At 42.8% G+C, this 12283-nt stretch overlaps 1 protein-coding gene across 1 annotated transcript in view; it reads right to left on the reverse strand.

Moving 5' to 3' along the window:
* LOC120058688 (sterile alpha motif domain-containing protein 11-like) overlaps positions 1 to 12283 on the reverse strand; it is an 83370-nt gene that overhangs the window by 33369 nt on the left and 37718 nt on the right. Inside the window, exon 5 of the mRNA XM_039007433.1 lies at positions 1276 to 1368. Within this exon, the coding sequence (XP_038863361.1) occupies positions 1276 to 1368 (93 nt within the window). The remainder of the gene's footprint in view (positions 1 to 1275; positions 1369 to 12283) is intronic.

The following is a 12283-nucleotide window of genomic DNA, read 5'->3' on the forward strand; positions in this document are numbered from 1 at the left end:
GCAGTGTTCTAAATCTTAGTTAATCCACCTCTCCTGCTGCAGAGTCAAACACACACACGCACACACACGCACACGCACACACACACACACACACACACACACACACACACACACACACACACACACACACACACACACACACACACACGCATACTCACATACACGCACATGAGTGGCTGTAGTGTCTGTAAGTGGAGGCTCTAATTGATGTGGCCTCAGTCAGGGCTTTGCTAGGTCAGAGGTCATACAGAAGGCAAAGGTCACTGAACACTGCACAGAAATCCACTCTACTCAACACACACCTCAACGTCACATAGACGTCCTAAATGGCATCCAATTCCCTATATAGTGCATTCCTTTTGACCGTGGCCCATAGGGCTCTGATCAAAGGTAGTGCACTATGAGCAGGGAGCCATTTAGGATGTAATATTACACTATGTCAAAAATGATATTTTTTATCTACTCAATGACACAAGGTCCTTTCTATGTTTGAAGCATTTACATTTTAAAGTTATAGCTATCTAAGATCGTTTTGCACAGTGTGTGTGCGTGGCATGTGCTGTCTGTCTTCTCATGTGTGTGTGCATGCATGTAATTTGTGGCTCCCTAGAGATGGGGCAGGATAGGAGTGGGCTGCCCTTGGCTTTGCCTGCTGTACAATGCATCAGTGACTTAGGAAGTCTTCCCCAGGACCCCGGAGACAAGACAGGGTGGACAAGCCAGCCCCTCACAGGGATCCCAGTTTCATTCCACACAAGGGAGAAATTAAACGGGAGGGAAGCGGCTGGATAAGAGAGGAAAGGAAGTGGCAATTCCTAATGGCATTCCCAACTCTCACTGACTATGGTGAACACACAGACTGTGTGTGTGTGTGTATGTGTGTGTGTGTGTGTGTGTGCGTGTGCGTGTGCGTGTGCGTGTGCGTGTGCGTGTGCGTGTGTGGCTCAATGACTGTATGAGATAGCAAGGGGCTGAGTGTGATAGGGAAACTGAGAATGTGTCACGTGTGTCTGCACATCTACTGTGTGTGTGTGTGTGTGTGTGTGTGTGCGCACGGCGGATAACCTCACTGTAACACTGACCCCATGCTGTCACTCAACACCAGCTCACACTTTCTGTAAATCAATGAAGCTCCACTCCTCCTTTCCCTCTTCTCCTCTCTGTCCCTCCTCTCCTCTATCCTTCTCTCACGTTCCTTTGTCCACCAACCTTCCTTTAAAAAAAATTGACATATTTCAACACATCAGTAACATCACACACACAGTGCAATCTTACCTTTGGGGGAAACGCTGCGCGACTTCTTGATGTCCGAGGGGCACTTGCTGCTGCTGTTGGGGGAGTAGGCTCTCCTCTTGCCTAGAAGGTTATCTGTGAACAGTCACACACACACATAGTGGTCAGTTAAGGCCTCCAAGTACACAGAGGTTTACCTATCTGTCTCCTGCTCTTTTCTTTATGTACCTGAGTACATGGTTGAGAGAGGTGTGTATGTATGCGTGTGGGGAGAGGGAATTATGTTGCTCTTTCACTTTTTCTTCCACACTATTCCTAACATTCTATCTTGTATTCCCTCTTTTCTGTCTCTCTCTCTCTCCCCCATCTCTCTCTCTCTCTCTCTCTCTCTCTCTCTCTCTCTCTCTCTCTCTCTCTCTCTCTCTCTCTCTCTCTCTCTCTATTGCTCACGTCAGTCATCACACAAAGCCTTTGGTTGTGCTATTACTTATTAGAATGAATGCCACAAACCGCACAGTCAAAGAGGAGCAGTCAGAGTCAAGGGAAAGTCAACCTTCTGTCCTCCTTTCATCACAAATCTTAGGTAGCCTTCGTTCTTCTTTAGTTCAGTGCATCATGTCTCTGCCCTGCGTTTTCCCATCTCTCTCCACTCTCTTTCACAGAAACACAAACACACACTCTTCCTCTCGCTTCACCTCTCCCTCTCTCTCTCTCTCTCTCTCTCTCTCTCTCTCTCTCTCTCTCTCTCTCTCTCTCTCCCTCTCTCTCAACCCTGTAGGTGCGTTTGAACACTCCTCCCATTGGAGTATGGGGGAGTTTTCTCGCCTCACATTAACACCCACTCCCTCACACCACTCCCCCCCTGTCGCCAGAGAGGAGAGCATCTAGTGTACAATTACAGCACCAACCTCCTCTACTACCCTCTTCCCCCCTCTCCCCCCTCCTCCTCAATCCACCCATCCCGGCCCCAAACAAACCTCAAATCAATATCCGCCTAATAAGAGTGGGTGTTGATGCAGAGCGCAACACATGCGGTGAGAGCAGGAAGGAAGAAGCCTTTTGTCATTGCTCTCTCTCGCTCTTTATGTCTCTCTCTCTAGTCCTCTCTCTCCTTCTCATTTACATTCAAATGGGCTTTATTGGCATGGGAAACATGTTTAGATTGCCAAAGCAAGTGAAAGAGTTTCAAAAGAAAAGAGTCATTTCAAATGTTATATTATTGGCTATGTACAGTGTTGTGACAACATGCACATAGTTTAAATACAATAGGGAATATAAGTTAAGAGATAAATAATGGTTGTAGTTACAATAGTGCTTGTGCTCCAATGCTTGCTCTTTTCGCATGGCAACAGGTCACAAATCTTGCTGCTGTGATGCCACACTGTGGTATTTTACTTTAACAGATATGGGAGTTTATCAACATTTAAATTGCTTTAAAATTATTTGTGGGTCTGTGTAATCTGAGGGAAATATATCTCTCTTATATCGTTGCACATTTGGCAGAGGTTAGGAGGTGCAGTTCAGTTTCCACCTCATTTTGTGGACAGTCTGCATATAGCCTGTCTTCTCTCGAGAGCCAGGTCTACTATCTATGGCAACCTCTATGAAAAGCAAGGCTATACTCAATGAGTCAGTACATAGTCAAAGCGTTTCTTAATTTTGGGTCAGTCACGGTGGTCAAGTATTCTGACACTGTGTACTCTCTGTTTAGGGCCGGATAGCATTCCAGTTTTTGGATTCATTATTTCCAATGTGTCAAATCAAATCACAATTTTTAGGGCCTTCCTCTTACACCGCCTGGTATAGAGGTCCTGGATGGGAGGAAGCTTGGCCCCAGTGATGTACTGGGCCGTACACACTACCCTCTGTAGTGCCTTGTGGCTGGAGGCCGAGCAGTTGATGTAACCAGTCAGGATGCTCTCGATGGTGCAGCCGTATAACTTTTTGAGGATCTGAGGACCAATGCCAAATCTTTTCAGTCTCCTAAGGGGGAATAGGCGTTGTTGTGCCCTCTTCACGACTGTCTTGGTGTGTTTGGACCATGAAAGTTCGTTAGTGATGTGGAAACCAAGGAACTTTAATCTCTCAACCTGCTCCACTACAGCCCAGTTGATGAGAATGGGGGCGTGCTCGGCCCTCCTATTCCTGTAGTCCACGATCATCTCCTTTGTCTTGATCACGTTGAGGGAGAGGTTGTTATCCTGGCACCACACTGTCAGGTCTCAGACCTCCTCCCTGTAGGCTGTCTTATCGTTGTCGGGGATCAGGCCAACCACTGTTGTGTCGTCGGCAAACTTTTTATTTTTTTATTTTTTTTTACCTTTATTTAACCAGGAGGGGCTCAATGAGATTTAAAATCTATTTTTTCAAGAGCGTCCTGGCCAAGATAGGCAGCACCAAGTCATTACAAAAATTACAGACAGACAACATGAAAAACTACAAGTAATCTAGTAAAAACCATTGAATTCACAAGAGAATTCAGCAAGACCTCTTAATGATGGTGTTGGAGTCTTGCTTGGCCATAAAGTCATGGGGGAACAGGGAGTACAGGAGGGGACTGAGCACGCACCCCTGAAGGGCCCCTGTGTTGAGGATCAGCATGGCAGTGTAATTCTCTTTTTGTTTTCTCATGATTTGATTGGGTCTAATGGTGTTGCTATTTTGGGGCTCTGTGGGGTCTGTTTGCATTTGTAAACAGAGCCCCAGAACCAATAGGGAGCTCTTCTCTCTAGGTTCATCTCTCTATAGGTGATGTAAAGTTTGGTTGTTGCTTCCTAGGTGGTTGTAGAATTTAACTCTCTTTTCTGGATTTTGATCATTAGCGGGCATCGTCCTAGTTCTGCTCTGCATGCATTATTTGATGTTTTACATTGTACACAGAGGATGTTTTTGCAGAATTCTCAATTAGGTATTTGTCAAATTTTGTACATTTTTGGTTGGTGAGTGGACCCCAGACTTCACAACATAGAGGGGCATGGGTTCAATGACTGATTAAAAGTATTTTTAGCCAGATCCTAATTGGCATGTCAAATTGTATGTTCCTTTTGATGGCGTAGAAGCCTCTTCTTGCCTTGTCTCTCAGATCATTCACAGCTTTGTGGAAGTTACCTGAGGTGCTGATGTTTAGGCCAAGGTAAGTATAGTTTTTTCTGTGTTCCGAGGCAACGGTGTCTAGATGGAATTTGTAGTCCTTGCAACTGGACCTTTTTTGGAACACCATTATTGTTGTCTTACTGAGATTTACTGTCAAGGCCCAGGTCTGACAGAACCTGTGCAGAGGATCTAGATGCTGCTGTAGGCCCTCCTTGGTTGGGGACAGAAGCACCAGATCATCCGTAAACAATAGACATTTGACTTCAGAGTTGAGTAGGGTGAGGACGGATGCTACAGACTGTTCTAGTGCCCTAGCCAATTCATTGATATACACTGAGTATACTAAACATTAGGAACACCATCCTAATATTGAATTGCTACTTACCCCGTTCAAAGGCGCTTAAATATTTTGTCTTTCAGAGGCTGAATGGCACACGTACACAATCCATGTCTCAATTGTGTTAAGGCTTAAACATACTTCTTTAACCTGTTTGGGCTACAGGGGCAGTATTGAGTAGCCGGATAAAAGGTGCCCATTTCAAACGGCCTCGTACTCAATTCTTGCTCGTACAATATGCATATTATTATTACTATTGGATAGAAAACACTCTCTAGTTTCTAAAACCATTTGAATTATATCTGTGAGTAAAACAGAACTCCTTTTGCAGCAAACTTCCTGACAGGAAGTGGAAAATCTGAAATCGATGCTCTCTTCTAGGGGCTGCCTATTAAAGTCCTTGATATTTATTCGTTTAGATGCACTTCATACGTCTTCCACTAGATGTCGACAAGGAGTGAGAGAAGAAATGGAGTGTGTAACTTGATCTGGGCTCGTATAATAGCTCTTTGTATGACGTGTCACCAGTTTCCTGTTTTCTGGAGAGCGCGTCAAGGGACCTGGATTTGCCTTCTGATAAGCTGTCGTTATGGACGACTAATATCTCCGGCTTTGATTTTATTTGATACATGTGACAATATCATCGTAAAGTATGTTTTTTCAATATAGTTTAATCAGATTATTGAAATTTTTCCGGGAGTTTTGCCGTGTTCCGTTCTCTTCCGTTTGTTGACATGGAAAGATTCGCGCCACTTGGCAAGTGTGCTTGCTAAATCGAGAGGGAAAAAGGCCGTTCTAAATCCAAACAACGATTGTTCCCGACAAAGGACCCCTTGTACAAAATTCTGATGAAAGATCAGCAAAAGTAGGACCCATTTTATGATGCTATTTCATATATCTGTCGAACATGTTGTGCTAGTCGTTTGCGCCCAGCTTTTGGGTACTCTCTCGCTATACCTAAGCTGGATGTCGTAATGAAGTTATTTTTAGAATTCTAACACGGCGATTGCATTAAGAACTAGTGTATCTATCATTTCCTATACAACATGTATTTTTTTGTTATGTTTATGAATAGCTATTTGGTCAGAATATGTGTGTCAGAAAAAGTGTCAGAAAAATATCCGGACGTTGTGGGAAAAAGAGGCTACGTTAGCACAATGTATAACCACTGATTTCAGCTCTAAATATGCACATTTTCGAACAAAACATAAGTGTATGTATAACCTGATGTTATAGGACTGTCATCTGATGAAGTTTATCAAGGTTAGTCAAAAATTATATATCTTTTGCTGGTTTGTTACGATCGCTAACTTTTGCTGCTGGGGAAGGGCTTGTGTTTCTGGCTATTGTGGTAAGCTAATATAACGCTATATTCTGTTTTCGCTGTAAAACACTTAAGAAATCGGAAATATTGGCTGGAATCACAAGATGCCTGTCTTTCATTTGCTGTACACTATGTATTTTTCAGAAATGTTTTATGATGAGTATTTAGGTATTGGACGTTGGTGTCTGTAATTATTCTGTCTGCTTTCGGTGCAATTTCTGATTGTAGCTGCAATGTAAACTATGATTTATACCTGAAATATGCACATTTTTCGAACAAAACATAGATTTATTGAATAACATGTTATAAGACTGTCATCTGATGAAGTTGTTTGTTGGTTAGTTTGGTTGGTTCTTGGTTAGTTAGGTTGGCTTTGTGCATGCTACCTGTGCTGTGAAAAATGTCTGTCCTTTTTTGTATTTAGTGGTGAGCTAACATAAATATACGTGCTGTTTTCGCTGTAAAACATTTTAAAAATCGGACATGTTGGCTGGATTCACAAGATGTGTACCTTTCATTTGCTTTATTGGACTTGTTAATGTGTGAAAGTTAAATATTTCAAAAAAATATATTTTGAATTTCGCGCCCTGCACTTGAAGTGGCTGTTGTCATATTGTGGCCGGCCTCGGGCTTGCAGCCAGAAGAAGTTAACTGATTGACTTGGATTTAACAAGTGACATCAATAAGGGATCATAGCTTTCTCCTGGATTCACTTGGTCAGTCTATGTCATGGAAAGAGCATGTGTCCTTACTGTTTTGTATAATCAGTGTACATGTTGAAGAGGGTGGGGCTCAAGCTGCATCCCTGTCTCACCCCACGGCCCTGAGGAAAGAAATCTGTGTGTTTTTGCCAATTTTAACTGCATACTTGTTGTTTGTGTACATTGATTTCATAATATTGTATGTTTTTTTCCCCTAACACCGCTTTCGATCAATTTATATAGCAGACCATGGGGGCCAAATTGAGTCAAAAGCTTATTTTTTATCATCAAAGCATGAGATGTTGCATTTGTTTTTATTTATTTGTTTGTCAATTACGGTGTGCAGGGTGAATGCATGGTTTGTCGTACAGTAAATTGGTAAAAAGCCATTTTGACATTTGCTCAGGACATTGTTTTCACTGAGGAAATGTAGGAGTCTGATTTTAATGACAATGCAGAGGATTTTCCAGAGGTTGCTGTTGACACATATTCCACAGTAGTTATTGGGATTGAATTTGTCAAAAAAAAATAGGGATTGGGGAGATCAGTCCTTGCTTCAAAATATTGGGGAAGATGCCAGAGCTGAGGATGATGTTAAATAGTTTAAGTATAGCCAGTTTGAATTTGTGGTCTGTAGATTTGATAATTTCATTTAGGATACCATCAACACTTTAGGCCTTTTTGGGTTGGAGGGTTTGTATTTTGTCCTGTAGTTGGATATGGTAGTCTTTAATAGCTGATTCTAAGATTTGTAATTGATGTATGTATACGTTTTTGCTGTTTATTCTTTGTTATAGGGCCAAAAAGATAGGAGAAGTGGTTTATCCACACATCTTCATTTTTGATAGATAGCTCTTCATGTTGTTGTTTCTTTAGTGTGTTCTTATTTTCCCAGAAGTGTTTAGATTATATGGCATGTGAAATTCCATTGATCTGATTTCTGACGTGCTGTTCTTTCTTTTTTCTTAGTGTTTTTCTGTAGTGTTTTAGTGTTTCACTATAGTTAAGGTGTAGGTTCAGTTTTTTTTTTATGTCTGTGTTTTTGGTTGGGTAGGTTTCTCAATTTCTCTCTTAGGCTTTTGCATTCTTCATCAAACCATTTGTCATTGTCTCTCTCTCTGTGTCTCGGTGTCCTCTCACAACGATGGTCAAGCTGCATGCAACTCCTTCCTTCCTTCCTTCCTTCCTTCCTTCCTTCCTTCCTTCCTTCCTTCCTTCCTTCCTTCCTTCCTTCCTTCCTTCCTTCCTTCCTTCCTTCCTTCCTTCCTTCCTTCCTTCCTCCCTCCCTCCCTCCCTCCCTCCCTCCCTCCCTTCCTTCCTTCCTTCCTTCCTTCCTTCCTTCCTTCCTTCCTTCCTTCCTTTCTTCCTTTCTTACTTCCTTCCATCCATCCATCCATCTCTCTCTCTCTCTCTCTCTCTCTCTCTCTCTCTCTCTCTCTCTCTCTCTCTCTCTCTCTCTCTCTCTCTCTCTCTCTCTCTCTCTCTCTCTCTCTTCTCCATGTATATTTTTATGGACAGGTTGGGTGGAAAAAGAAAACCATGCTTTTTTTCTATCAGGTGAAGTGCTCGCTTCTGTTTTGATATTTTGCATTGTTGAAAAGGGTCAAAGTGGACAGGAAACAAGATCTGGTATAAATCCTTGAGAATGGTTTTGGTGATCCATATTATATCTTCAACTGAGTTCATTCCCTTTTATTGTTACCTTGACAACAAGGAAAGATCCTGAATCGAGGGGCCAACCTTGAACGGAGACATTTTAACCCTTGACCCCTAACCTTTCTACTCTCTTTAACAAGAAAGAAAGAGAGAGACAGAGTGGGAGGAAAAGGAAGAGAGAGAGTGCAGAGGAGAGAGAGGAATAAAGGGTGAGAGAGAAGGAGACAGAGAGAGAGATGGAAGAAAGCATGAAATAGTGTTTGGAGTGGCAGAGTTGGGGTCTTGGAGGCTTTTGTTTGGTTTGTGGAAGAGAGGAGCCCTAGTGTCGGAGGAAGGAGGTTTACTAATGATCCCCCCGTTTGATGTTTTCTCTCCGGGCATCTGGAGATCCACTCCCTACCCCTCCCCAGAGACGGAGAGATCGAGAGAGAGAGAGAGAAAGAGGGAGGGTGGGGGGGCACTCTGCAAGTGCAAACACACACATACAGATTCTCTCTTTCTCAATGTCTACTTGAATGAAAGGAGTAAGCTCCAGTGTCTTTTTCCTTCTTTCTCCTGTCTTCTCCTCTCTCCATTTCTAATACATGTCCAACTATTGGCCTTTAATGTGTGTAAATGCATAACCAGTAGTATAATATTCTTGATTATTTTAACCATGATTGATAAAATATTTAATACATTAGCCTATATCAGACCTGAAATAAAATACTGGGATTGCCGAGCTTCCATACTATTTAAACCCTGTTCGTGGAAATAGGCTTATAGAAAGACAGGGCTGATATTCACAGGCACACACGCACACACACACACACACACACACACACACACACACACACACACACACACACACACACACACACACACACACACACACACACACACACACACACACACACACACACACACACACACACACACACACACACACACACACAATTCTCTTGGGCCGACTTCACAGAAGACAGTGTCTCTAATGAGCCATTGCCTGAGGGTCAGAGATTTTAAGGCGGAAAGCTTCTAAAGCCAAATTTCAATGCCTTCAGAAAGTATTCACACCCTTTGACTTTTTCCACATTTTGTTGTTACAGCCTGAATTTAAAATGAATTAAAATGAGGGTCAACAAGTATTCAACCCCTTTCTTATGGCAAGCCTAAATAAGTTCAGGAGTAAAAAAGTGCGTAATAACTTGCATGGACTATGTGTGTGCAATAAAAGTGTTTAACATGATTTTTGAATGACTACCTTATCTCTGTACCCCATACATACAATTATCTATAAGGTTCAAGCAGTGAATTACAAACACAGATTCAACCACAAAGACCACAGAGGTTTTCCAATGCCTGGCAAGAAGTGCACCTGTTAGTAGATGGGTAAAGAAAAGCAGGCATTGAATATCCCTTTGTGCATGGTGAAGTTATTAATTACACTTTGGATGGTGTATCAATACACCCAGTCACTACAAAGATACAGGTGCCCTTCCTAACTCAGTTGCCAGAGAGGAAGGAAACCACTCAGGGATTTCACCATGAGGCCAATAGTGACTTAAAACAGTTAGAGTTTAATAGCTGTGATAGGATTGCATCCTACCTGGCAGGTCACTCCTACCAGGATCTGTGTCTGCACCAAGTGCTCTCACTACTGGTGTCGCCCAGGGCTCGGTTCTAGGCCCTCCTCCTCTTTTCTCTTTACTCAAAGTCACTCGGCTCTGTCATATCCTCACATGGTCTCTCCGATCATTGTTATGCGGATAACACTCAACTACTCTTCTCCTTCCACATGTGGTGACACGCGTCTCTGCGTGCCTGGCAGACATCCCAGCTTGAATGTCGACCCACCACTTCAAGCTCAACTTCGACAAAACTGAGCTGCTCTTCCTTCTAGGAAAGGCCTGCCCGCTACAAGACCTCTCCATTACAGTTGACAACTCCACGGTGTCCCCGTCCAAGAGTCGAAAGAACCTTGGCGTGACCCTGGACAACACCCTGTTGTTCTCTGCAAACATCAAAGCAGTGACTCCCTCCTGCAGGATTATGCTCTACAACATCTATAGAGTACGACCAGGAAGCAGCGCAGGTCCTAATCCAGGCACTTGTCATCTCTCATCTAGAATCCTGCAACTCTCTGTTGGCTGGGCTCCCCGTTTGTGCCATCAAAACCCTGCCACTTATCCAAAATGCCGCAGCCCACCTTGTGTTTAACCTTCCTAAGTTCTCCCATGTCACCCCGCTCCTCCGCACACTCCCCTGGCTTCCAGACAAAGCTTGCATCATCTTCAAGACCCTGATGCTTGCCTACGGAGCAGCAAGGGGAACTGCACCTCCTTACCTTCAGGCTATTCTCAAACCCTACATCCCAACCCGAGCACTACGTCTCTGGTCTCTTGGCCCTCCCATCTCCCACTCAGCCCAGTCAAAGCTGTTCTCTGTCCTGGCACCCCAATGGTGGAACAATCTTCCCCCTAAAGTCAGGACAGTCGAGTCCCTGCCCATCTTTCGAAAAAGTCTGAAAGTATCTTAAATAACTCATGGCGCCTCCATAAAAATAATAAAATAAATACTTTGTTGAGGGAAAATGTACTTGATACAATTGTGATATGTTGTTGTCTCACCTAGCTATTTTAAGATGAATGCACTAATTTTACATTTCTGTGGATTAGAGCATCTGCTAAACTACAATTTATTTTATTGTAAATGTGATAGGAGAAAACTGAGGATGGATCAACGATGTTGTAGTTACTCCACAATACTAATCTAAATGACAGTGAAAAGAAGGAAACCTGTACAGAATACGAATATTCCAAAAAATGTTTGCAAAAAGGCACTAAAGCAATACTGCAAAAAATGTGTCAAAGCAATTGACATTTTGTCCTAAATACAAAGTGTTATGTCCAATAGAACACATTACTGAGTATCACTCTCCATATTTTCAAGCACGTTGGTGGCTGCATCATGTTAAACGTATGCTTGTAATCCCTAAGCACAGGCAAAATCTTAGAGGAAAACCTGGTTCAGTCTGCTTTCCACCAGACACTGGGAGAAGAATTCACCTTTCAGCAGGACAATAACCTAAAACAAAAGACCAAATCCACACTGGAGTTGCTTACCAAAAAGACAGTGAATGTTCCTGTGTGGCCGAGTTACAGTTTGACTGAAATCTACTTGAAAATCTATGGCAAGATCAACAACCACTTTGACAGCTTGAAGAATTTTGAAAAGTATAATAGGCAAATGTTTTCCATTTATGAATGTGTTATTCAATGCGTTTCTATGGGCTATAGTAATAAAGGCCAAATTCAATATTGTATCAAAAAATAAAACAAAGGGATCCTAAAATTCAAATAACTAAATGATCCACGGTATGACCATATGTTAGTTTAGTAGAACCCACCCCCAACAGCTTAGACTTTTAGAGGTTTAAAATGTTGAGGCTTCCATTTAACACCAAACCCGCTTTAAACCAGTCTGAGCTCTGTTAGCTCAAATGCTATCTCCTTAACTCCCAACACCAATGCTTATTCGCTAATTCTCCTGCTTGTTTCCCCTCAGCCATCCATTCAAAACTCCAAAACTCCAGGGAGCCTTGTCCTGTTCTGCCCTCTGGCCAACTGTATAGGAAACCCACTCCCTTCCAGGAGAATGAGGGATGAGAATGGTGTATTTGGAAAGAAAGGGAAACAGCCTTCAACAGAGGAAGAACCAGCCTAGGCATCTTCATAATCTACCACAGAAGCCGTCAAGCAACCACAGGGACATCCTCTGTCTCGCTCTCTCTCTTCTCCTCTCTTCCTTTCATCCTCATCCCTTCTTTCTTTCTCCTCTTTTTCTCTATATTTTCTTCCCGTGGAGGGCCCGCTGACAGCTCAGACAGCCAGACTCCTTAATTCCCCCTCTTATTCCGTTAATCTGTCATCTTTATCAGGCTGGGGGGGAAGTGGAGTG

Source organism: Salvelinus namaycush, chromosome 14 (genome assembly GCF_016432855.1).
Source record: "Salvelinus namaycush isolate Seneca chromosome 14, SaNama_1.0, whole genome shotgun sequence".
Taxonomy (NCBI): Eukaryota; Metazoa; Chordata; class Actinopteri; order Salmoniformes; family Salmonidae; genus Salvelinus; species Salvelinus namaycush.